Raw genomic sequence first — 25,650 nt, 5'->3', positions numbered from 1 at the left:
CCTGTGTCTCCACTGGCAGCCAGGGATGGGCAGGATGTCTGATACATTTATTTAAAATACAAAATAGTATTTTGTATTTTTGAAAAATACTGTAAAATACTAATTATACAGTAAATTTTGGAAATAATTGATCTTTTACTTTAGACTTTGATTTTGTGTATGTTCTCAATCCTTCAGCAAATGCTGTGGTGACCTGGACTGTGCTCTGTCCAATTTTTTTTGTCCAGCCATCATTCCTATTTCCACTCCTATTTGGTGGTCTCCAGTTTTGTTTTGTTTTTTGCTTTCCTGGAACGATCAGTGTCACAAACTTCCCCTCAAACTTTCTGACTTCCATAAGAAAAGAACTTGAAACTTTCAAATGTAACTTCTCTCCCCATGAGATATAATAAAAATTGAATAATCAATGATATTGTGTAGAAAGATGTTGAGGACAGAATAATTAATTAAATGACACATTTAATTATTTAATGGTGTACTAATTTAATTTATTAATGACACATTTATTTAATTAATTAATTAATTAATTAATTAATTAATTAATGGTTTATTTATTTATTTTATTTATTAATTAATGACACATTTAATTAATTATTGGTGTATTTATTTAATTTTGGCACTTTCCGTCCTCCATAAAAATTATTCAGGTTTTTTTTTAATGATTTCTTTGTTTTTATGGAGCAAAGAAACCAAAGAATATTTAAGAATTTAAGAAGCTGAAACAATCAGAAATCATGTAAAAAGCTTCATGCCGATTATCAAAATAGTTGATTAGTTAATTTAATAATCGAAGTAGTAAAAAGCCAAAGTCTGTGTTTTTTATTAGCCGTGTATTATGTTCTGGCTTGAATCAGATTTTTCCTTGTGTACTCGTTGGCTGAGAATGAACGGATGGCACTGCAAACACTGGAAAAACTAAACTATCCCTTTAACAAATGAATGTAATGAATGTAAGGTCAATTCCCTCTGGAAAAGCAAACATTGGATAAAAAACATTCACAAAACCACAAAAAGTAAATAACACAAATCATGAAAGACATTTTTAATTTTCACGACACCAAGAACTTTCACTTTTACATTTTCAGCTGCAGAGGAAGGCGTAAAGTGCCTTTATTTTGAAAAACCAGACAGACAAACAGGAGACAGTCTGAAGAACTGGGACTGTGAGAAGATTTCTCACAGAACCTGAACACATCATCAGTTGGACTTGGGGAGTCTGTACACACCTGCAGAGACCATCAGCTGATGCTCCCGGACCTTCCTCTGCAGGAAGGCCTCCAGCTCGTTCACGTCCATCTCTGTCACCACGGGTCCTGTGGCCACGAACATCCGCAGCATGGAGTGGATTCTGTCCAGAGTCATGCTGTCCAGGTTCGTCAGCATGGCCTGAATGTAGGCCCAGAACAGCTGCAGGGACCGAGACACAAGTGACGGGTAAGTGAAATCAATCTGTGAAAATGTGCTTAAACAGCTTTTTTGTCTGGAGATTCAAGTTTGTAAACTGCTCCACAGAAAGTAAATAAAGTAGTGAACATATTCTAAATATATTTCAAAAATAAGTCTACAATTTCCTAAAAAAATATGTCCAGTCCACGTCTTTATCTTTATCTAGACAACAGGAAAGTGAAGTTTGTAAACCCCTCACTCTCCCACACCAAACCTCATAGAGGCAGTTTCTTTTAGTTTTTTTAGCTCGCGGGTCCGATCTGGCACTTTTAGTTGCAGTGTTTTAATCGTGCGTGTGCATGTGTGTGTGTGCGTACCTGCAGCTTCTCCTCCCTCTGCTCAGACTGGGTGGTTGTGTTGGAGTCTCTCTCCTCGTCGCTGTCGATCAGCATCACGCTCCTCTCCAGCTTCTCTTTGGACGAGCCCGTCTCCACCACATAGTAGCGCCCCCCCGCCTCTTCCTTCAGCACACCGTGCTGCTGCCACAGAGCTATCTTCCGGTGCACCAGATCCTTCGGAGCTCCCAGCTTCACGCTCAGCTCCTCCAGTGTCCAAGAGCCTGGCAGACGGCAAACACAAAACCCACAATCCAGATTGAATAAAACATTTCCTGTCTCAGCTTTAGCACTGCCCTCCGATTCCTTCGTCTAAAACGTGTGACGCGTGGCTGCGGAAAGCACAAAGCAATATCAACGCTCTTACAGTGGCAAACCACAAATTAGACTCTGTCAATCAAACAAATGACATGAAAGGCCGTACTCTTGTCCTGGAAGTGCAGGATGATGGCTGCGTGAATGGGCGACACGGTGAGGTTGGTGAGCGTCCGATCCTCCAGCTCCAGGTCCAGAGTCACTGAACCCAGGTGAGGCTTCCAGCTCAGTGTCCTCATGGCCTGAAACAAAGACACCCGGGTGTTAAAGGGTCAGTTAGTAGTAGTTAGTTAGTTAGTAATGTGACCGTGCTGTGAGTGCCCCCTGCTGCCTACATGGAGGCTTCGTTGGGAGAGAAGGAAAATCACGTCACTGCTTTATTTTGCCGCTTCACAGCCTTTTTTTTTGGAAACGTCACAGCTCACACTTTGTGGAAATCCTCTGTTCAGATTGACCTCAGTGACACAAAGTGACCACACGAGGCAGCAGAGGACCAGCAGCTCCCGTGTCCCTGCGAGCTAACATCACTGATTTTCTGAGAGTGAGTGGTTTACAAACTTCAGTTTTTCCTGTTGGATAGGTCTGTCTCACAGTGAGATAAAGATGTGAGCATATTCTGAAGTGGCTGCTAGTAATGTCACCTGCTAGTAATGTCTTTAGCATGTTAGCCTTTAGCTTCTCTGAAAAGCATTTTTTTTTACCCTGTGACTGGGGCTACACTCGACACCACGACATACGGTGCCTTCAAATGGGACTTTAACGTAGTGTTTTTGACATTTTAAACACAACATGCTAGTGCTCAAGTGGTAAAGTCATGATAATAGTGTTAGCTAGGCTAGCAGGCCTGACAAAGCAAGAAATATGGAGGGAAAACAGTTACTCAGCATTTCTAAACTCTATAGGAGTAAAATCACTTCAATAATAAATTAAACTTCCACTGGCTCCAGCATTTATTTAAAAAACTGTTGCTAGCTCGTAGCTTTCAGATACGTTTCATTTGAGTTTGTGACTTCCCACAATTTAATAATTTATTTTGTGAACACCATAAACTAGGGCTGCAACTAACAATTATTTTCAAAATTATTCAGAACCCACGACACAAACATCTGTAGACTTGGTGTCAGAGGAGCAGGCAGGCGTCACCTTGAGCTTCTCGTAGCGGTGGGTGTACGCCTCCATGGCCTGGCAGATTGGCGGCGGCAGCTCCAGCTTCTCCTCCTTCAGCGGAGGCCAGAACTCTGATGACAGGATGATGGCAGACAACGAGAGCGGCGGCTGCTCGTCCTCGCCGAGCCTCGACTCCTCCTCGCGGATGTTAGTGTTGATCCTGCGGGAGTCCGCCATGTCCTGGATGAGAGAGGAGACGTGGAGAGACGCACTTTTAAAAAAAGGTAGAGTGAGCAGCACTTTCCTAAAGTAATGTTAATAAGTGCCAATAACAGCAAGGGGCGGGGCAATCAGAAACAGAACTCCTCCGCCCCCCCAACCAACCACGTACATGACCATACATATATATACACACACATATATGTGTGTGTATATATATGTATATACATATACACATATATATATACACACACACACATATATATATATATATATATACATACATATATATATACACATATATATATATACACACATATATACATACATATATATATATATACATATATATATGGCCAAGGGCCAGTCAATTACAAAGTCTGCCATCTTGCACCGCCATGTTTCTACCTTCGACCGCGTGTTTTGTGGGCTTTCAAGGAAGGAGATAGAAAAAAAAAATAGAAGAAAGAATGTGTTTACCTTCAACATGACTTCACAGTAATGCATGTGAGACTCCCCGAACCGGAGCTTCAGCAGCTCCACGTTACGAATCTCCCTGCAGACAGACGGAGGACACGTCACATGACACACACAACTACAGTCCAGGAGGCTTGATGTACTAAATGTTAAACTCGTATTATACTAAATCATAAAAGTGACTGTGATGTTTCGTCAGATGTTCAACTGAAACATTCAGCGATCACAATGTTTTGGTCTGTTGCTCCGCCCACCTGGACCCACCCAATGACGCAACACTTAGCACTTCAACACCCAAGGAAAATGCGAGCTAAAGCATCGTGGAATTCGAGCCTTTTATTTTGACGGGTAAAAATATTTGTGTGATCCATTGACATCGGAGGTTGTAACTGGGAATGACGTCATGGCCGCGTTCCAAATAGAGAAGCCGTTAAAAGCCATGGAAGCAACGTGTCCCGGACTACCTATTGTGCCTTCTTGGAATCCAATGTTGCAGTCCGTGAGGTTGCTCCTACTTTCCAAGTTGAAATACCGACTTTAACATCACGTCACCATCATTCTGTCATGCATGTCGGTGTCAGAGGAGGGGGAGGTTTGTCAGGACGTACCTGGCAGTGTTGTAGTTGAGTTGGTGCAGCAGTCGGTCAGCCAGGACGGCCCGGTACTCGTCTATGAAGATGTCCTTGCTGCCGTAGATGCTGACCAGCAGGCTGATGATGTCTGACGACCGACGTTTGGAGCCCATTTTATCTGACAAACGGAAATGGGAGAAAGGGTCAAGGTGGACGTGTTCCACGAGGAGCAGACTGGGACCGACATGCGATGTGTTCACTGACCTGGCAAGGCATCTGTGGGGTCAGGAGTCCAGTCCTCTGGGTCGTTGCCTTCCTCGTCACTGTCCTGCATCTCCAGAGTCACCGGGTCTCCTCTGGACAGCTCGGACGCCAAATCAGTGCAGCCCTCTGCGTCTCCGGTGAGTCCAGCCACGATCTGCCTCACTGTGTCCTCACGAGTCCTGAGATGCACCAGAAGTGAAAGTTATGCCACAAGTGTATCATTTGTAGTAAATTGCAGCTTATCGCAGCAGCTGTACTTATATAACCATCATTAGTTTCCAGCTAGAAGTGTTTAAAGGTATGTGCTAACTGAAAATAAAGAGAATTAAGATGATAGTTCATTCAACTTTTAATGAAGTTTGCAGCTTGTAGCAGCATTTCTGACACTTTGTAATGTGATAACTCTGGCCTTTAACATTTTTAGCTGTAAATGTTTAGTGCTTTGTAAAATGGAATCAAAATCTATGCACTATTAATATATATTATAAAACATTAGCGTTATCGCATTTCCTATTCAAACATGACGTCGCTGTTATAACGTTACAGCAAACACATCCCGTGTGTGTGCTAAGGCTAATCATTGTTAATATTAACGTTTACAGCTATGAGTAAGTAGCTCACTGTTTACGTTCATTTTACCAGCTAACTAGCCAATTAGCTTACAGAGACGACAACGTGCTCCCTTTTCAGATGCTCGTGCATGTAGCCATGATACTGTTTGGGCATAACTTTTCCGGTGACATCACGGCTGACCCTTATTACCACTACTGAGAAAAACAAAGCTTATAAAGCTAAAAATAATCGATTACGCTGACTAATTCAATAATCAATGTAATTGCGACTAGTCGACTAATCGTTGCAGCCCATTTGGTTCTTCTGAGCGTTTTCTTTTTAGGATGGAGAACTCCAGCAGAGCGAGTCGCCGTGAGCCGTTCATGACAAAAACACTGACTAACATAAACTGAGTCACCTGAGGTATTTGCGGATCGGTTGGCAGGCGACCTGCAGGATGACCATGGACGGGTCCAGCTCTCTGAGGGCCTTGATGGCAGAGATGTAAACTGTGAGGATGTCGGACGTGTGAACGCCTGAGGACAGACAGTAAGATAAAGACAGAGGGTAAATATAAAGGTTGTGCTTTTCATGTCACTGCGCGCATGCACGCACACGCACACGCACACACACACACACACACACACACAAACACAGAGAGAGAGTACGCAGTTATGAACCTGGATGCAGGAGTCGACTCTCGAAAGCAGATTTTAACGATGTGAGAAGCTGCTGCCTCTGGTTCGTTCTTTCCAGACAAAACTTCAGGTCCTCGATGGCAGCTTTGGATTCTGGGAAATCTGAAACGGGAGACATCCAACCATGGGTGTATAAGTAAATGTCATTCTGCTGTTACAGTGAGTGTAAAGCGAATCATCCACGTTAAAAACAAGTTTTTGTCTGATTTCAAAACTGATTGGAACCGGAACATGAAGACTCTTCACCTCTGATGATGCTGAAGAGCTCCTCGATCCTCATGTTCACATAGATCCTGCAGAAGAACTGGTGCATGTGACATCTCCACTGCTTCAGGATGGAGCTGGCACTGGGAACACTGGGACTGCGTACTGGACCGTTTGTGTCGGCCTCACTTGCGAACACTTTGCTGAGCCAGCCGAGCACGAGCTCCAGCCACTGTTCGGACACAAAGAGACGAACAGCTGATGGAGGAGTCCATGCTAAAACATCTCGTCTCAGCCGTTAGTTTTGCTTTTACCTCCTGGAACTCCAGCAGGAAGGAGCATTCGTACTCGCCTCGGCAGTGCTGTTCCATCCGCTGCTCGATGAGCTTGTGGAGGATGGAGGTGACGGACTCGGAGCTGACCCACTCCAGCAGCTGCAGTTTGGACCTGGAACCACGTTTTCATTTCAAAGACAATCAGAGGGAAGTGAGTGGTACGTCGCAGGACTGCATGACATGAGGCAAACAGTGAGTGGTACATCGCAGGACTGCATGACATGAGGCAAACCTTTGAATTATATGATGAATATTGCGATGAGAATTTGAGTAATTTTTCAAATCTGCAGAGTGTAACTTTTGTTGTTGTTGTTCTGCCTCTGTTTGCAGCCCCGACTTGAGTTGACTCACAGTATGTGACTCAGCTCCTGAAGTTTCTCCACAGCCTCCTGACACCAGCAGTGTGGCATCAGAACCCCGCAGCCACGGCAAACTCCTCCCCCTGCTGCGTCAGGGACCTCGGCCCCATCCTCGCACTCCCCCTGCTGGTTCATGTACACAGAGAACGTCCTGCTGTAAAACTCCAGCACACGCTCCTGGAGAATCGGAGCCGGGGAGAAAAGGAGGAGGGCCCTGATGATGGTGAAGGCCCGCTCCTGGAGGCCAGAGGGCCCCGGGCCACATAGGCCCCCACGACCCTCATCCTGCCACATTCCCAGCCGCTGCAAACCACCTACGAAGAAGAACAAATTCTGTTTGCATGCTGTTTCTGTTAGATTTCTCCTCATGTTTCCTCTACTTGCCCAGAAAAGGTTCCAGCCGGTCCAACAGGGTCCGAAAGGCGGCGAGGAGGACCGAGGCCCGGTCTCTCTCCTCCAGCTCGTTCTCCGGCTGCTCCAGTCCACGCCAGAACTCAGGAGCCACACAGGCTGACAAACGCATCTGCAGAGTCTCCAGCAGCCAGCTGCACAGGAGCCGGTCCAGACCCTGACTGCACAGCAGAGTCAGGGAGTTCGAGAGGCTCTGATCGTCCACCGAGCTGCCAGGAGACACCTAACAGCGAGGACCAAACCAGAACTCAGTGTCTGTACTTACACTGCAGGGTCAGTGCTCACACGGTTTCTTCCCTTATTCTTGACTTTTTCTCCCTAATGTCAGTGTTCGGGCTGTGGATGATTGTGTGAGTGTATTTCAGTATGGGAATATTTTTGGATTGTTTACAGACAAAGAGGAATTAAACTAATGTTACACATCAGAAAATGGACAACATGATGTCATGATGTGTGACAAAGTCTTTGTTAATCATGTGTGTGGTTCTGGAGTGTTTGGAACGATGCAGCTCCCCTTGTGGTACAAAATAAATCACTAGGACTGCATGTTGGTTAGCTCGACCAGTGGATTCATTTTTACAGAAACAAATTTACAGATTTTCATTTTAGTTAAGATTTGAGTGTATGTGTTTTAAAATAACATGTTTAGCATTACATTGTAATCATTTACTAAACATCTCTTGTTAATATGTTTGCAAAGCACACATTTGATATGTAATGACATTTGGGTCACAATCGTTATCCATCTTTAAAAAGTTATAGGTTTTCTGAACACTGACAGCATTTCAATGTCTCCCATGTGAAACTTTAGCATATTTTTCTCCCAATCCAAAATGACTAGAACCAACATATTGTTGTTGTTGTTTTATATCGCAAGGACGGATAACATAGTAAAGTTTTCTTGTTCCATCGATGGACACAAGAACACATCTGCACAGTCCAAGACACACAATTCAGACAAATGTCAATATTGATACATCCCAAACTTCATCGAATAACTCGACTAATGAGTGACCTGCCCGTTTCACACTCCGATGTAGGTGAACCACTGCAACATGCAAGTAAACGTTAAACAATGAGATATTTGAATGGAGTTCGGCTGAGTTTCGTCACTCCATGCTAGCTCGTGGCTAAATAAAGTTCCACTCACCAGAGCCGTGGTGACCGTTTCCCACGCGACAGCGACGCCGACACAAGAAGCCGACCCCGACACCTCAACCGAGTCTGATTCCATCACAATTTCTTCCATTTTCTGACAATTTCTTCACTAAAAACGAACTGAGCTAACATCACAGCAACGCGTATGCTTCGTGTCGCTGTGCCGTACACCACACGTCTACGTAAAGCATCACGTATTCTATATAAAGACGTTTTGACATCCAAATAATGTCGTATTATTACATTATTTTTAATCTGAAGTGATGTGACATGATCCCTGCTTGGGAATCGCGGGTTTGCTTCTTCTTCGTGTACTTCCTCTTCTTTTTGAATGGGTTTCGGTTAATATGTTTGCGCAGGTGCACCCTCTACAGTTCACCGCTGTTACTTACTTTATTTTGAAAGTTAACAGGAAGTTGGAGCATGATACGTTTGTTGAGATTGATCGGTCGATCTGGGTTTAGTGGGTGTTTGATGCCCTCTTGTGCCCACAATGGCAAACTGCAATACATTAGCAGGCCACAGTCATACACTCTCGGGACAACACCAAGTTTGAATCATCTGCCCTCTAGTGGCCAAACTGAATAACTACAACCGCCGGCTGCGTAAGTCTACAATCCGGTTTAAATTTTCAAAATAAACGTTTTACACCATATATAGTTGCGCACTACTACCGCAAGAGGGCAGCGTATACCCGCGACTGTGACGAGGGAAAGAATAACTGAGAACTAACAACCGCCAACATACAGTTATACGAATGATTCTGAAAACAATAAAAAAAAAAACAGATGAAAATGGTTTAAATGTAGGTGCAGTTACACGTTGTGGCCACTGGAGGGCAGTGAACGGACAAACGTTGTTAGCATAGGAAGACTTCATGACAAGGAGGCTTCCGGCTCATACAAAATAAAATAATGCAAAGGATATGTACTGATACTTACTTTATTTTACTTTTTAACATATAATAATGAATTATAAAATCTTACATACAAGACAACTTGATACACAGTTGTTGGGGCTGATGCAGTACGTTGCAACGTACGTAACAATAATAAAGAAGAAGACGACGACGACTTCCGGTCGGCAGCAGGCTGACTCAGGAGTCTCATCATGGCAGCAGAGAACGAGTAAGTGTGTGTTTCTGCCGTGTCACCCTCATTCACACATGTTGTCCCGCGTCAGTGTCGCTCTGTTCTCTGAAGAAATGTCGCAGGTTCTCCTGTAGTTGGTCGGCAGAGTTGATCTAACATGCTAACGTTCGCCAGAGACGAAAACAAACGGCTAACAGCCTGTCTGTCTGTCTGTCTCTCTCTCTCTCTGTCTGTCTGTCTGTCCCGTGTGTGTTTCCTCTGCAGTGTCGTGTCAGAGATCGAGGTGCTGCAGTCGATTTACCTGGACGAGCTGCAGCTGAAGAGGACAGAGGGGGACAGGTGAGAGCAGTCAGCTGTTAGCCCGCTAACACTTAGCAGCTAACAGCCAAACATAAACATATGTCGTGACATTTAACCCATAGCGAGACTGTTAAGTCGCATCTTACGCGTCTTTTGACCATTTTGTCTGTGTTCTTGTGTTCATACATATTCATATATGAATATATTTGATGCTCGGCGCCTACAACTCAAACTAAAACACACTGTGTTCAAACAGGTGATACATTCACATTGTTATGGACAAAAATGTCCAATTGAAACCTATTCAAACTTCAATGTTTCATCACACCTCCGTTAAAATATAATACGTGTCTTTATTATATCTGGGCGTTTGTCTAGGAAGGGATATTTTTTTACTGCTCTCCGCTAGATGGCGTCGTTTTCGGCAATATTCGGCGTATGGAGAAAAAAAAAGCTAATTCCACTAGATGGCACTGCTGCAACTCCCCCTCCCTCTCATTGACTTATCGCAGGATGTAGTAATTCGACACGAAATATTTGCTTTGTATGCAATTTATTGAAAATAATTATTTTTTTTCAGTTTTTCATCTAAAAACATGGTGTTATCATGACAAGAACCTGGCATTTAACGGGTTAATTTGAGCCTAGCAGTGCGAGTGTGACTAATATTAGAACCAGCCTGCAGAGTTGCACATTTCTGTGTACTTTTGATTATATATTTGTTTTCTTATTCATTTTAAACGCAGCAGATAATGTGATGTGATTATTAATTGATTCCTCAATTAATCTGCAACTATTTTAATAATTGATTTCACCGGTCTGAGTGTTTTTGATTTGAAAAAGATAAATAGTTTAAGCGTTGTGTCATCCAGGGCCTGGGAGGTGAGCTTGGTGCTGTATCCGTCCACCGCTGAGGACTCTGTCTCCCAGTTTGTCCGACTGACCCTCACCCTGACCCTGGATCAGCAGGTATGGGACAAACTTTCAAATGCAGAGCTCTGGACGTCACATGACTGTTTGTTTACTCTGCCATGTTGGCAGGAAAATCGCTGGAAACATGAACAACACCAGTGCTGGTTTCAAGCTCTAAGACTTCACTGTCACTTAAAACCCAGAATGTGAAAGACTGAATATACTCCATGTCTGTGAGGTTTTCATTTTTGTATAGCGTGACATCAACTCCTGGAGCTCTGTACAAAGGCAGAAACAGGAACACAAAGCCTTTAATTAAAAATATAAAGTCACATTATATCACCTTCTCTCTTCTCTTTCCTTGCGTAGTATCCCTCGTCTCCTCCAATTATCTCCATCCACAATCCTCGAGGCCTTTCTGATGACAAGCTCAACAGGTAAATAACCAACTCTGTGAACTGATCCAGTTCTCAGTGTCACAATAGGTCAGAGCTGCTCACTGCTCCACAAACTTTATATATTTATTTACTTTGTGTGAACCGTCCTGTGACTTGAACACTCACTAACAACATGGCTGCCAACAGTGAAAGATGAAAGAAAGTGTTTTAATCACGACACTAAAGAATTGCCTTGTAAAGTCTACACCTACTTAAATCTACGATATCTGCTTTTTCAAACATGTTCACATCTTTATGTCACTGTTAGACAGACCTTTACAACAGGAAAGTGAAGTCTGTAATCCACTCACTCTCCCACACCAAACCCTGTAGAGAAAATCAGTGATTTTAGTTGCGGTGACACAGGAGCTGCTGGTCCTCTGCTGCCTCGTGTGGTCACTTTGTGTCACTGAGGTCAATCTGAATAAAGGATTTTTAATGCCAAAGTGACAAAATAAGACATTTGAACTTGTGTGATGGAGGCAGCAGTGGATCAACAACTCCTGTGTGCTGTGATGTTAAAATCACTGATTTTCTCTATGGGGTTTGGTGTGGGAGAGAAAGTGGTTCACTAACTTCAGTTTCCTGTTGGAAAAGTCTGTCTCACAGTGAGATAAAGACGTGAACATGTTCTTAAAGACATCGTAGACTTGAGCTAATCCAGTAAATGTTGCTGCTTTAAATGTGTGCTTTGAAAAACCTTTAATTATGTTCAACCTCTTGTCCTTTAGTGTCCAAAAGTGTCTTCAGCTGGAGGCTCAGTCCTGTCTCGGCTCACCCGTGTTGTATCAGCTCATCGAGGTCACTACGGTTTCCATGGATGATTGTGGCTTGTGTATTTAGATCAGTAGCTCTGTTTTCAACGTCTTCTTTCTTCTTTCCTCAGAAAGCAAAAGAAATCCTGACCGAAAGTAATATTCCTCACGGGAACTGCGTCATTTGTCTCTACGGATTTAAGGTATGTTGTTTTCCTCATCTTTACAAACCCCTTTTTTCATTAACATTAGTTTTGTGTGAGACTCTAAATGAATATGATTTAATGTATTAGAATGAAACCAGAGTAAAAACTGAAAGCTTGTTTTAATTATTTGTAAAAAATGGATCGTCATAAGAGTTGATGAGGAATTTAGATCATTGAGCTATTGCTGAAACTAGATTATTTATATTTGATTAAGACGATGTGTGTGTATACAAACATATACATGAGAAACTGAAAATATAATATATATGTATCCGTGTATGTATGTTTATTATGTTTATGAATATATGTGTGTGTATATTTATGTGTATGTGTGTGTGTATATATATGTGTATGTGTGTGTATATATGTATGTATGTATATATGTGTATGTATGTGTGTGTGTACATATATATATATATATATATATATATATATATATATATATATATATATATATATATATATACACGAGAAACTGATGGATCATGGGAATGATTGTTATTTGCAGCTTTGAGACCAAGAACTCCTCAGCAAAGCATATTTTTCCCAAACACAACCATTTAAACCGAGTCATGGATTACCTGTGGTGTTTGTTATTATTTCTTAATTTCTATTGAAAATAATAGTCATCTTTTATAAACCGTCTGTAGAAGGTAGAAAGGGTTATTTACTGCGAGGGCAGCACCATACAGAACAACCATGGTATTTGCCACAGTGTCTTATGAGCCGACACAGAAAAGAAAACATGCCACGTCTGCCACCGTTGACCAGAATTAACACGTTAACGTTGGCGCTCCGGTGCATTTTCCAGGAAGGAGAAACATTCACCAAGACCAGCTGCTATCATTATTTCCACTCCCACTGCCTGGGTCGCTACGTCAGCCACTCAGAGGAGGAGCTCCGCCTCAGGGAGAAGGAGTTAGAGGAGGACAAGACCAGAGAGAGGACACACCCTCAGGTATCAGCCGCTGTCTTGTTGACTCCTCATGATGCAATGCGGCCCGTTCCGATTTCGTAATGAAGACATTTTGCTTGTAGCTGTGAATGAATCCCCGAGACTCACTCTGAGACTCACTCTGAGACTCACTCTGAGACTCACTCTGAGACTCACTCTGAGACCTCTGACAGGAGCTGGCCGTGGTGTGTCCGGTGTGCAGGGAGCCTCTGGCGTACGACTTGGACGAGCTGCTGTCGTCTCCTGCCCCCCAGCTGCCCGAGGTAAAAACCCTCTGCTTATCTACACAAAGTGAAATGTCATTAAATTTCAACGTGTGTCCATATTTCCAGGCAGTCACTGATCTGTGGAACGATAATGGAACATAAAATACCATCACGACCACAGTTTTTTTTTTTGTGATATGGCACTGTTTGTTTCTTTAATCACTGGTATTGTTATGAACAGTTTGATGTGACTTAACTTTCATTCATGAACTCTGCAGCGAGGAACCTCTCCGAACGTCCACACTGACTGATTTTGACTTTTTTGTCACTCAGTCAGACAAAGCAGCGATTGGATCTGATTATCAAGAGAAGTGGGCGGAGCTGCAGAAGGTCTTGCAAAGGCAGAGGTCTAAAGGCGGGGTCATCGATCGGGAGGTGGAATCTAATCGCTTTCTTATCCACATCAACGAGGTGAGAGTCGATGCAAACTGCTTCTCTGGTTCTATCCAAACTGAAATGAGAAGACTTTGACGACGGTTCCTGTTCAATGTATAAATGACTCCCACAGGCTCCGTCTGGTGCTGAAAATGGAAACCTGGACGTAGACGTCTCCCCCGAACGTCCTACACCGTCCGCCACTAACCTTTCATCTGATGAGACTGGTGTCAGACCAGATCACTCTGTACCTGGACTGTCCCACTGCAGAGGCGGACACAGCCAGAGGCAGCAGAACCGGACGAGGGGCCCAAGAAGAGGAGGCCGGTTCAGACGTCAGCAGGGGCGAAATGCCGGGGCCGCCGTCACAGAACACCTGGAAAGACTTACTCTGTCCTCACTGGTGACGACCCGAGCTCAGGGTGATCAGGTCCATGTAGAGGCAGAATTATGTCGTCCAAAGGTGAGCAGAGAGGTCTACACAGAGCCGCAACAGGTACTGGTTTCTGCAGACGGTCAGCCCATGTGTTTGGAAACTGAATACCCGAGAGACGCTCCAGACTCTGTGGGTGGTCGTGGGTATCGCGGCAGGAGAAGGGGTCCTCACCCATCTGTCGCAAACAGCGGGAGCCCCAGATACCACTGGGACGGGCGAGCTTCCAGAAGCAGAGGAGGGTCCAGTAACCTCCACAGTCGAGGATCTGGACCTCATTGGGGCCATGGCAGGGGTGTCCAACAAAAGGTAGTGGGGAGAGAGAGGGTAAAGGACGAGGTGCTATGACAAAGGGCAACAGGAGGGCAAATGAACAAACGTATGTGTGCCTCCATTATGAGTTTACATAGATTAGAGACCTGCAGCAGAAATGACGTTCACTGTTGTGTCCTGTCCTCGTCCTGCGCTCCGGTTTCCCCTCTCAAGAACATGACTATCAGAAACGGATGGTTGTTGTTTTTCATTGTGGTGCAATGTGACCTCAGACGACCACAAATTAAAATGCTCTCTGGACATCACTGCGTGTGTGTATTTCATGTAAAGCCTAACAAAGTTCATAGCACTCAAGTTTGTTATCGTATTGGCTTTTTATCCACAAGAAAACGGTGTTGGGAGACCTGAAATGCTGTTTTTGGAACATGGGTCCCATGCTGAATAAAAACATTTTCATGTAAACCAATGCGCTACTAAAAAAAACAACCTAACTGAGGGCGTGTGGCAGTATTTAATTTTAAAATGACACCTCATGGTCATTTTATGAGATAAACTAACCCTTCAGTGCAGTGATGTAAGGAGAATTAAAAAAAACATTTATTGAAATGTATACATTAAAAAAAGTAGTGGAGTATTTCCCAAGCATTTTCATCAACGAGGAGATCAGACCAGCCAATCAAAGGCACCATTTCTATTTACACTTTATGACGTCATCAAAAGGCTGCTCGAGACTGCGTCACTTTTGTTTTGAAAGAAGAGGAGGAGTTGACTTCCACCACAAGATGGCGGTGTTTCAACTACATGGGTCAAACGAAGGAGAAGAAGAAATCTAAGCGACGCCATCTTGTCTGTTTGTTGTTACAGGAGAACCGTCCCTCTCTGAAATAAAGTGCGCAGTGTCGCGTTTAAATCCACCGAGATTATGACCGGCGGGAGCGAGTTTCCACAAAACTACAACAGCAACAGCAACGACAACAAGGATTCCGAGTGCAGCATGGACGTGGACATGGACTCGAGCCACGTCGAAAGCGAGCGGGGAGAAGCGGACAGCAGTATCCTGGCTGCGTGCTCCTCTAACGGCAGCGGCGGCGAAGAAGACGAGGCGGAGGCCGATGGCCGCGTAAGACAAGCCGGGGGCTCGAGTAGTCAGCACACCCCGGACGGAGGAGCAGTACTCGGCGGGGGCAGGGAGCAAGAAGTGTCGGTGGAGATTGGAGAGACGTATTTGTGTCAAAGAGCTGACAAAACTTGGCGTGAGTGAACCGTCTCTCTTCTACGTTTTTTTATTTTGAAGCAGCTCAGTGGCGCCCTCCATTGTTTCGGGAGGAATTGACACCAAATTTAGATTTAATTCGGAAAAATAGTCAAAAACCCGTTGAAGGTTGGAGGAATCGTTTACCAAATTCCTTTGAACATAATAATAGTGTTTATTCTTGGGCAGAAAAATCCAAATATTTAAAACACAGACTCGTTTGTTATGATAAAGAAAACGGTTCTGTCACAATTGTCCTCACCAAAATAATTGGGATTACAATATAACAATTTGTAAAGATAATTTGTAAAACTGACAGTTGTTGACAATCATTATATTTGTTCTATTGAATAAATTAGTCAAATACACTAAACATTATAATTTACATTATATACACAGCATACATTGGAGGGAGCAAATATTTAAAAAAGTCTTAATGTTAGGCTTAATAAATTTGTGTTATTGCAGAATTTGACTGTATTTAAGCGTCTTTGAGTGTTAAGAAAAGCGCTATAAAAATACGATGTATTATTATTATTATATTTCAAAGCCTCAGTTTGGTTTAAACTCATCACCTGATGTTTCTTCCCTTTCAGACACAGCGGAGGTTATTCAGTCCCGACTGAATGAGCAGGAGGGCAGGGAGGAGTTCTACGTTCACTATGTCGGATGTGAGTACAAGAAATAAATAAAAAACAACTTTATCTTCAGAATCATCATCCCCTGCCTTCTCACACCCTCGTGAATTTGCCTGCACCAGTCCATCCCTCTCGCTCCACAACACCCTCTAACCTGGTCTTCTTTTTCCTGCAGTCAACCGGCGCCTGGACGAGTGGGTGGGTAAAGCCCGCCTGGCCCTCACCAAGACGGTGAAGGACGCGGTGAGGAAGAGCACAGAGATCGGAGGTGTTGGCGATTTGGGCGACCAGCCTGAAAGGAAGATCACTCGCAACCAGAAGCGCAAGCACGATGAAATCAACCATGTGCAGAAGGTGAAGACGCTGTCTGCGGCGTTGATATGTGATCGCTGTGAGTCAAACCTCATCCATTCTCTCTTTGTTTGTTTTCTTTTATAGACGTATGCAGAGATGGACCCAACAACGGCTGCACTGGAGAAAGAACACGAGGCGGTAAGATGGAGTGTGTGTGTGTGTGTGTGTGTCTCTCTGTGCTCCCAAACTCTATAATCTGTTTTGAATATTCCAAGAAATTCATAATTTTAATAGGTTTTTAATGAAAAATCAGCTGGAGTGTTTTTTAAATAACGACAACAAGTTCTCTGATTTTTATAAAACAGTGTAAAAATGCATTTTATAGCATGTTTTTAACGATTTTAACACCCAATTGACTATTGAATATGTGTATTATGTATCAATTACTAAATTAATCAACAATTTTAGTTGAAGCGACTTTCTTAGCTTATTAGATATGAATATTTTCTGGTTTCTTTGCTCCATGCAACAAAGAAATCATTAAAACTGAATCATTTGAGAACAACATCATTTCCACGTTTGACAAACACTGATCTATATATACATACATAATATATACACATAATTATTTTTAAAATGTTCTGACATTTTAAGGGCAAAACAAGTTATCGATTAATCAAGAAAATAATCGAATATGAAAAATGATTATCCAACAGGCTTGTGTTCTCTGGTCTTTCGTCATTGTGTGGTTGTTTGCTTTGTCCACTAGATGGCAGACTAACACTGGGTTGTCAGTTGATATGTGCAATTTGTGTCTGTCTATAATAAACTTGTAAAGCTCTTTTCAAAGTAAAGTTACAAAGTGCTTTCAAGTATTTAACTCTTTTCAATATTCGGCTAATGTGTTGTTGTTGGAGGACATTTTTCAGCCCTTGTGTGTGCGTTTTCTTCTCGGCTGTGTGGTTGAACTGCACCATGTGATGTTCCATTCTCTTCATGTGATCAAAGTGTTTTCGTCCCTTTTTTCTCTGACAGATCACCAAAGTGAAATACGTAGATAAAATCCAGATCGGAAACTTTGAGATTGACGCCTGGTACTTCTCACCGTTCCCAGAAGATTATGGGAAGCAGCCCAAGCTGTGGATCTGCGAGTACTGCCTCAAGTACATGAAGTACGAGAAGACCTTCAGACATCACCTGGTCAGTCTCACTTTAAGATTTAGAGAAGTTTGCACCGCTCGAGTTTTTGTAAACCTGAGAACAATGACATGACGTAATAAAATCAAATGACCTTTAAAATGACAGAATTCTGTTTCCGTGCCATACATATGACGGGACTGTAAGTGGTGCTGGAACGTTACAAAATTAATCTCTTCATTTATAAATAAAAACATATAGAAATGACTCATTACAACTTGATATTGTTTGGAGGGCCACATGAAATCGATTGGAGGGCCACATGCGGCCCCCAGGCCACCACTTTGAGACCCCTGATCTAACGGTATCTACTGACACACACACGTTCAGTGCAGCTCTCTGTGTGTGGAACATCACTGATCTTTTTTGTTTATTCAAAACAGTGATTTTATTGTTTCAGAATGTTCAGCGCGCCTCTGTATTCACATAAACCCTAAACCTGGACGACCTCTTTTTAATCTTGAAGAAAATGACCCCATGACCTTTGTCTCCTCAGTCTCATTGTCAGTGGAAGCAGCCGTCGGGAAAAGAAATCTACAGGAGGAGCAACATATCTGTGTACGAAGTGGACGGACGAGACCATAAGGTGAGGACACATTACTTCCACCCACACTGTGTAAGAAACAAAGAGAAAATTGTCCTCTCTGAAAATGTATCGCCGCAATTCCCACGGCCAATTTTCTAAAGTGAAATGTCCTGGAAGAGTAGATGAAGTATGGAAGGTTACAACTCGATGTAATAGTGTTAAAGAAACAAAATATTAATAATATTTACTCAAGTCAGTAAATCAGTAAACTATAAAACACTACATTTATCTATTTCACTATAAGCAATGAAGTAAATAAAGATAAAAGCCAAAGAAGATAAATCATAAGAGTAAAAATGCAATGTAATCTGCAGCTGTATTTGTGTTGTTCTATCATGAGATTATTTCATACATAATCCATGTCCATATTTAAAATTATCGATGTGTGTTTTACAGATTTACTGCCAGAATCTTTGTCTACTGGCAAAACTGTTCCTCGACCACAAGACGCTGTATTTCGATGTTGAGCCGTTTATTTTCTACATCCTCACCGAGGTGAACAAACAGGGAGCTCACATCGTAGGATACTTCTCCAAAGTAAGTGTGTGTGCGTGTGTGTGTGTGTGTGCGTGCGTGTGCGTGTGCGCACGCATCCATCTCCTACCACTTTATCCTCCACACGAGGGTCGCTGGGGGTTTCCGTGCCAATCTCAGCCGATTTAGGGCTGGTACATGTGTCGATCTGTGTTTATATAAACAGTCGACCTGTCCACGTCTTACTGGTTTGGTACTATTACCAAAGAAGGAAGACAAGTGCATCAGCCGACAGCAGACGTCTGACAGACTCTCTGAGTCTCTGGAGACAGACTCTCTGAGACTCTAGAGACAGACTCTCTGAGTCTCTGGAGACAGACTCTCTGAGACTCTAGAGACAGACTCTCTGAGACTCTAGAGACAGACTCTCTGAGACTCTGGAGACAGACTCTCTGAGACTCTAGAGACAGAATGTCGGAGACTCTTCAAAAACTATCAGAAAGCAGAGAAATAGAGCTTTGCACTTATACTCATTGTCTTCACAGTAGAATCTCAGGACTTCTGCAGAATGAGCATCACAGACGAGATTCACCGGCGCACCACACTTTTCTCACGTTTGTCACGTCAGCTTCTCAGTACTGTGATTCCTGAACGCTTCCTGAATAACTGCAAGATATGAAAAAAGTAAATTTATCTTGGAGAAAAAGGGGCAGAAGAACTCAGTCTATTTTGCACATGTAAACGTAGCTGCTGTTGTTGTTGTTGTTGTTGTTCAAAATGTGTTGTGGTGTTTTTCTTTGTTTTTTTCCCCAGGAAAAAGAGTCTCCAGACGGAAACAACGTGGCGTGTATTCTCACACTGCCGCCGTACCAGCGCAGAGGTTATGGAAAGTTTCTCATAGCTTTCAGTAAGTGATGCAACACACTGTGTGTGTGTGTGTGTGTTTGTTTTTTGTATGAGGTCTGAGTCGGTGCCGGCTGTGCTGCCATTAAAACCCCTCACTCTCTCACACCAAAGCCCATAGAGAAAATCAGTGATTTTAACATCACACACACAGGAGTTGTTGATCCACTGCTGCCTCCATCACGAAATTCAAACGCCTTATTTTGTCACTTCAGTGTTTGAAATCCTTCATTCAGTTTGACTTCAGTGACACAAAGTGACCACACGAGGCAGCAGAGGACCAGCTGCTATTCGTCTTTTGTTAAGTAGCTGAAATCAGTTGTGTTTTTTTTAAAAGCTTTGCCTTGCATTTATTTCATGATCTCTTTGTGCTTTGAAAACACAACACTTCAGGAATGATGTGAGGGATGTAAACTGATACTGAATTGTGTGTGTGTGTGTGTGTGTGTGTGTGTGTGTGTGTGTAGGTTACGAGCTGTCAAAGCTTGAGAGTACCGTGGGTTCTCCAGAGAAGCCTCTGTCTGATCTGGGGAAGCTGAGCTACAGAAGCTACTGGTCCTGGGTCCTGTTAGAGATCCTGAGGGACTTCAGAGGAACGCTGTCCATCAAAGACCTCAGGTAGAACACACCGTAGCAACCAGTCGTGACGTCACCTGTCAGAGTCTGTATTTCCTGGTTTAATATTTAGCTGTTTGTTTCCAGTCAGATGACCAGCATCACGCAGAGTGACATCATCAGCACGCTGCAGTCGCTCAACATGGTGAAGTACTGGAAAGGTCAACACGTCATCTGTGTCACGCCCAAACTGGTGGAGGAACATCTGAAGAGCGCGCAGTACAAGAAACCGCCAATCACAGGTGAGTCCACGCCGACATGGAATCTTCTGGGTACCCAGCAAGGTACCCAGCAAGGTACCCAACCCCCATTGCTCCCCGGGCGCTGCTCAGTGTGGCAGCCCACTTCCTCCTAATTCTAGGATGGGTCAAATGCAGAGAAATAATTTCCCTAAGGGGATTAATAAAGTATAAAGTAAAGTATATATATAATCTTTTTTTTTAAATTACACATGTAATCACCAACATCTCTTCTTTTCTTCCTTCTCCTCCACTCTTCTCTCTTTCTCCTCCTCCTTCCTCATTGTTCCTCCTTCTCCATCTTGTCTCTCCACAGTGGACACCATGTGTTTGAAGTGGGCGCCTCCTAAAAATAAACAAGCCAAGTTGTCCAAGAAGTGAGAGACGGATACAGAGCACTGTACGTGTGTGAGTGTGTCAGCCGTTTCCTCCTGTTGTAAACCTGCTGTAAATATTGTTGTTGTTTTTTTAGAAACATCTGTCCATATTTTCTGGAAATAAATATTTAAAAAAAAAACACAACCACGTATGCTGATGACTTGTTTTTTTAACCGTAAGGATAGAACGTTTTTATTTTTTACTGATTAGAAGCTTCATAAAAAAAACCGAATAATATCAATATTGAATATTGATATTGAGCGTTTTCCCTGAGTCCTGAGCTAATTAGCTCTGTCCTTCCAGCTGCTGCTGATTGATTTTGTTATTGATGATTCCATCACCGCGGGCAGTGCGAGCTCGTCACCGCTCATGAGCGTTTAATGAGGGGAAAGTTCCTGCATCGTTTCTTGCAAATGATTTAACTACACATTACAAACTTTTACAAACTGAACTTGTCGTACAAGGTGGTTTTCCTCCAAATTTAATTCAAAGTCACTTTTAATGAACATTTCTGCCATTTAATTTAATTTAACTTTGCATTACAATTTAGTCTTAATCTGATCTATGAACACGATAAATACTGTAATAAAAAAATAAAGACATTCACAATTACTGTGACTATAGTAGTAATAATGCATTTTATTTGTAAGCGCCTTTTTAATTAGGATATAATAAAATATTACATACAGTATACGTGTTATAATTCCTGATCTCCTGATTAAATTTAGATTTATATCCCAGGTAAACTTATGTCTGGATAATTGCAACCAGTTCTTCATATCTAATGTAAAATAAACGACACACATTTGGGCAGATTCTGTTTTTATTCTCAAAAATGTTGCATTTCAAAAACCACCAGTGTCCAGTGTAAGGCGTTTACAACCGTTGTTTTTTCTTCTCTTTTGGACACTTTTCATCTTTTCATCAGGACTTCCTTAAAAAGGAGCTACGACAGCTAAGGCACAACACGAGCTCAGAGCGGAGACTGGGAGAAGGAAAAACCCTGGTTAAAAAAAATAAACAGCAGAAAAATATAAAAAAATACAAAACAATTTCTTAAAAGTTTATCCACCGTTTCCCCACTTTGTTTTTAAACGTGTCACATGACATTTACATCCACTCACATGTTAAACATGAAATGGATCTTAAAAAATAATAATTTCCCTTTCTTTTGAATGATGTGACGTAAAACCGCTAAAAAAAAAAAAATGTCCAAAAACCCTGGTGGTTCAGCAGTTTGTTGTTGCTCTGCTGCTGTATACACAAACGCTCCCTCCGGTCAGGTCTGGTAGTTGTGCTTGGTTTCAGACGAGGGAATCGTCTCTATTCACGAAGAACAAACGGAAAGCAGAGTAAAAATAACAACAACAAGTTACATACTGCAGCTTTAACACTGGTCGTAAATCAGATTGAGGTCAAAGGTCAGTGAGGACGGCCCACCGCAGAGCCACAGACCAGCATCAGAAAATAACATACAATAATAATAATTTTTATAATTACTTTCTGTATAAACATCTGAATAAATTACTCTGATAGATGTTTGTTTTTAACAAGGAAAACAACAGGAGACCCCACACACACACACACACACACACACACACACACACTTTCTATGGTCCGTAAGATTGTTTTGGTCCTCACAAATACACACACACTTGTTTGCACAGTATTCTTTGTGGGGACATTCACAGACGTAACATGTTTCCTTTAGACCTTTTTTTTAATGTAGACCCAACTCGGGCCTGACTTCCTGTTCATGTGCGGCACTTCCTGTATTGTTTCCATCATGTCATCTGTGAACAGAGCGAGGAATGTGGCCACTTAACTTAACCTTAATCACACCTAGGTGCCTAATCCTAACCCTGAAACCAGATCTTAACCCTGAAAAAGCCAAAATGTCCCCACAAAGACACACACACACACTCACTCACATGTTTGTAGTCCCGCCCACCAGTGACACCAGCACCGAAAGACGACAGCGTCTCCGCCTCCTTTTCTTTCACCGGCACTCGTTATCGATAAATAAATAAATACGACTCATTTGTCCTCTCCTCCGTCCCCTCAGTCTTTTTTTTTTCTCCGTCCGCTACCTGATGCGTCCGTCCTCTCTGGGCGTGGTCACTGCAGATTTGGGGTCAGGGCTCGTGGAACTCCAGGCGGTGAGGCCGCACCGCTGCATGATGGGACAGGCGCTGGGGCCCGTGGAGCAGACGTCCGACGCCGACCAGTGACCTTCCAGTAAACGGTCAAGCCATTGACGCAGTGGCGCCCCCGTCAGGCCGGCGTTGGCCTCGGCCTCCTCCACAGCGCTGAGGCTAACAGGCAGACGCAGAACGGGGTTGAGGCCGTGGAAACTCTGCTCCATGTAGGAGTTTCTGGACGGGCCGGCGTGAAGCCGCCGAGCGTCGTCTGCCTCACAAACACCAGGAGGAAGAGGAAAAAACAAAAACATACAGTTTACTTTATTCATCTACAACGTTTTCCAGTACTGTTACTGATTATTATATCAGACGCAAGAAAAAAAGGAAAATTGGTAAACACAAGCACACAAACACACACACACACACACACACACACACAGACAGACAGACACACAAACCAACTTAGGGAGTTGGTTTGTTAGGAGTCAAACAAATCAAACAGTAACTGTGGAGAACCTAATTTAGACAGAGGTGACCCTGTGTGTGTGTGTGTGTGTGTGTGACTGGATACCTACACTATAAATATGGTTGCATGGTGTCAACAGCTGTGACACAGACGTGCTATTGATGTGAACTACAGGGAACTATAGTGAACCACTGAAATACAGGGAACTAAAGGGACCCACAGGAAACAACAGGTAATCACAGGGAACTACAGTGAACCACAGGAAACTACAGGGAATAAAAGGGAGCTACAGTGAACCACAGGGAACTACAGGGACCCACAGTGAACTAGGGGAATCACAGGGATCTACAGTGAACCACAGGGAACTACAGTGAACCACAGGGAACTACAGTGACCCACAGGAAACTACAGGGAATCACAGGGAACGACAGTGAACCACAGGGAACTACAGTGAACCACATGGAACCACAGGGAACTACAGGGAACCACAGGAAACTACAGGGAATCACAGGGAGCTACAGTGAACTACAGTGGACTACAGTGGACCCAAGAGAGTTCCCAGGTATGAAGACTGGTTTTGCTGTGTGCGTATTTGTATTTGTTGCCTCTTTTGGACCTTTTCTATCAAACACACTGACCAAAACCTGGTTGAGGTATGAAACTTGGGACAATGCTCAGTATCCTTCATTTCATCTTCATTTCATCTTACCGTGTTGTATGGGCTGTTGTCGGTGAAACTCCAGTGGGGCCACAGTAAAACTGGTCTGGCCCAGCAGGCTCCAGTGGTGCAGCACCCTCAGTGTCCACAAGCCGGGCCTCAGCGGCAGGTTCAGCGGCGGTCTATAGTGGGTAACCTCGGCAGAAGCATCTACCAGGATGTCGTACGTGGCAGCAATGACGTTGGTAGGGTCGATCCACACCACGGTGGCCGTCAGGTTGCTCTGGCTTCGGCTCCAGCGCTGCACGGCCACAGGCTCGTCCTCGGGTCCCAGAAGACGCCCCCAATTCCTGAAGAGACGCTCCTTAGGATCCCAATCTGTCCCCACCTGCAGAACAGGACAATAGTTTTTTGACATGTGGTTGTATGAGACTTCATTGTGTGTGTGCCCATCAGGTCGTCCTCGCTGGACATCCAGACTGAGACTATGACGTTTTTAAATTAGGATAAAATTCGCTTTATATCAGTATGTGTGTGTGTGAGAGAGAATGTGTGTGTGTGTGTGTGTGACCTGGATATGCTGCAGTCTGTTGGTTGGATGGGGGGGGCTGGCCAGGCTGAAGTGGTCTCTGGGTGTGACCCAGGTCTCCAGGGTCTCCAGCTGGGTGGAGGCTTGGTTCGTGGCCACATGACGCACAAGGTAGCCCTGAAAATGGTCTGACAGGAAGTAGAGGTGGACCGAGACTGGGTGGCTCATGGCCACATACCTGAAAAACACACGTGGATACATTTAAAGGATTTAAAGGAACACTGAAGACACAAAATAAGACGTTTAAAATCACCAGAGACATCGCGATGTAATACTATCACAATATTTAAGTTGCAATACAATATCAAACACACACAATGTCATACATGATATACTCTATAAGAGAGAAGACCATCTAATGAGATTATTTACCACGATCTGTTTTAACAAAATTTTTTTGGGGGTCAGTTTTTATGAGATTTTTGTCAACATACTAAACCACGACTTTTGTGACTTTTTTGACAACATGGAAAGTCAAAGTTTTGTATGCCAACCAAAATGTGACAAAAAAGTCATAGTACAGTATGTCGTCCAAAATGACAACAAAAAAGTAATAGTATAGTATGTCATTCAAAATGACACAAAAAAGTCATATTATAGTATGTATAAATTCAGTGAATAAAGTCATAGTATAGCGTGTAGTGCAAAATTGGTCAAAAAAGTCATCATCTAGTATGTTGTCCAAAATCGGTCAAAAATGTCATAGTATAGTATGTAGTCCAAAATCACCTAAAAATGTCATAGTATAGTATGTCGTCCAAAATC

General features: G+C 43.1%; 4 protein-coding genes across 4 annotated transcripts; 2 read left to right on the top strand and 2 right to left on the bottom strand.

Annotated features, from left to right (window-relative positions):
• Positions 1 to 1,052: 1,052 nt before the first annotated feature.
• anapc2 (anaphase promoting complex subunit 2) lies at positions 1,053 to 8,771 on the bottom strand. The gene is made up of 14 exons (XM_044051876.1): positions 8,445 to 8,771; positions 7,268 to 7,517; positions 6,876 to 7,197; positions 6,504 to 6,636; positions 6,232 to 6,421; positions 5,968 to 6,087; positions 5,706 to 5,823; positions 4,736 to 4,914; positions 4,508 to 4,649; positions 3,903 to 3,978; positions 3,240 to 3,443; positions 2,206 to 2,338; positions 1,764 to 2,005; positions 1,053 to 1,407 (listed from the first exon to the last, which is right to left on the bottom strand). The coding sequence occupies exons 1-14, from the start codon at positions 8,541 to 8,543 to the stop codon at positions 1,198 to 1,200; spliced, it is 2,418 nt and encodes an 805-aa protein (XP_043907811.1). The 5' UTR covers positions 8,544 to 8,771; the 3' UTR covers positions 1,053 to 1,197.
• Positions 8,772 to 9,495: 724 nt separating this feature from the next.
• Positions 9,496 to 14,760, top strand: rnf25 (ring finger protein 25). The gene is made up of 10 exons (XM_044051093.1): positions 9,496 to 9,579; positions 9,808 to 9,882; positions 10,716 to 10,812; positions 11,125 to 11,192; positions 11,924 to 11,993; positions 12,079 to 12,150; positions 12,965 to 13,111; positions 13,282 to 13,371; positions 13,648 to 13,785; positions 13,883 to 14,760. The coding sequence occupies exons 1-10, from the start codon at positions 9,563 to 9,565 to the stop codon at positions 14,528 to 14,530; spliced, it is 1,422 nt and encodes a 473-aa protein (XP_043907028.1). The 5' UTR covers positions 9,496 to 9,562; the 3' UTR covers positions 14,531 to 14,760.
• Positions 14,761 to 15,113: 353 nt separating this feature from the next.
• Positions 15,114 to 21,160, top strand: kat8 (K(lysine) acetyltransferase 8). Its single transcript, XM_044051092.1, has 11 exons — positions 15,114 to 15,708; positions 16,304 to 16,378; positions 16,521 to 16,699; positions 16,784 to 16,837; positions 17,675 to 17,839; positions 18,333 to 18,422; positions 18,819 to 18,959; positions 19,710 to 19,803; positions 20,267 to 20,417; positions 20,502 to 20,656; positions 20,970 to 21,160. The coding sequence occupies exons 1-11, from the start codon at positions 15,378 to 15,380 to the stop codon at positions 21,032 to 21,034; spliced, it is 1,500 nt and encodes a 499-aa protein (XP_043907027.1). The 5' UTR covers positions 15,114 to 15,377; the 3' UTR covers positions 21,035 to 21,160.
• Positions 21,161 to 23,074: 1,914 nt separating this feature from the next.
• LOC122785556 (xylosyltransferase 1-like) lies at positions 23,075 to 25,178 on the bottom strand. Its single transcript, XM_044051418.1, has 3 exons — positions 24,868 to 25,178; positions 24,348 to 24,684; positions 23,075 to 23,440 (listed from the first exon to the last, which is right to left on the bottom strand). Exons 1-3 carry the CDS (start codon positions 25,084 to 25,086, stop codon positions 23,118 to 23,120), a joined length of 879 nt encoding a protein of 292 aa, XP_043907353.1. The 5' UTR covers positions 25,087 to 25,178; the 3' UTR covers positions 23,075 to 23,117.
• Between the last annotated feature and the right edge of the window lie 472 nt (positions 25,179 to 25,650).

The sequence above is a fragment of the Solea senegalensis genome, linkage group LG19 (assembly GCF_019176455.1).
Source record: "Solea senegalensis isolate Sse05_10M linkage group LG19, IFAPA_SoseM_1, whole genome shotgun sequence".
Classification (NCBI taxonomy): Eukaryota; Metazoa; Chordata; class Actinopteri; order Pleuronectiformes; family Soleidae; genus Solea; species Solea senegalensis.
This window is presented reverse-complemented; position numbering and strand designations above follow the sequence as displayed.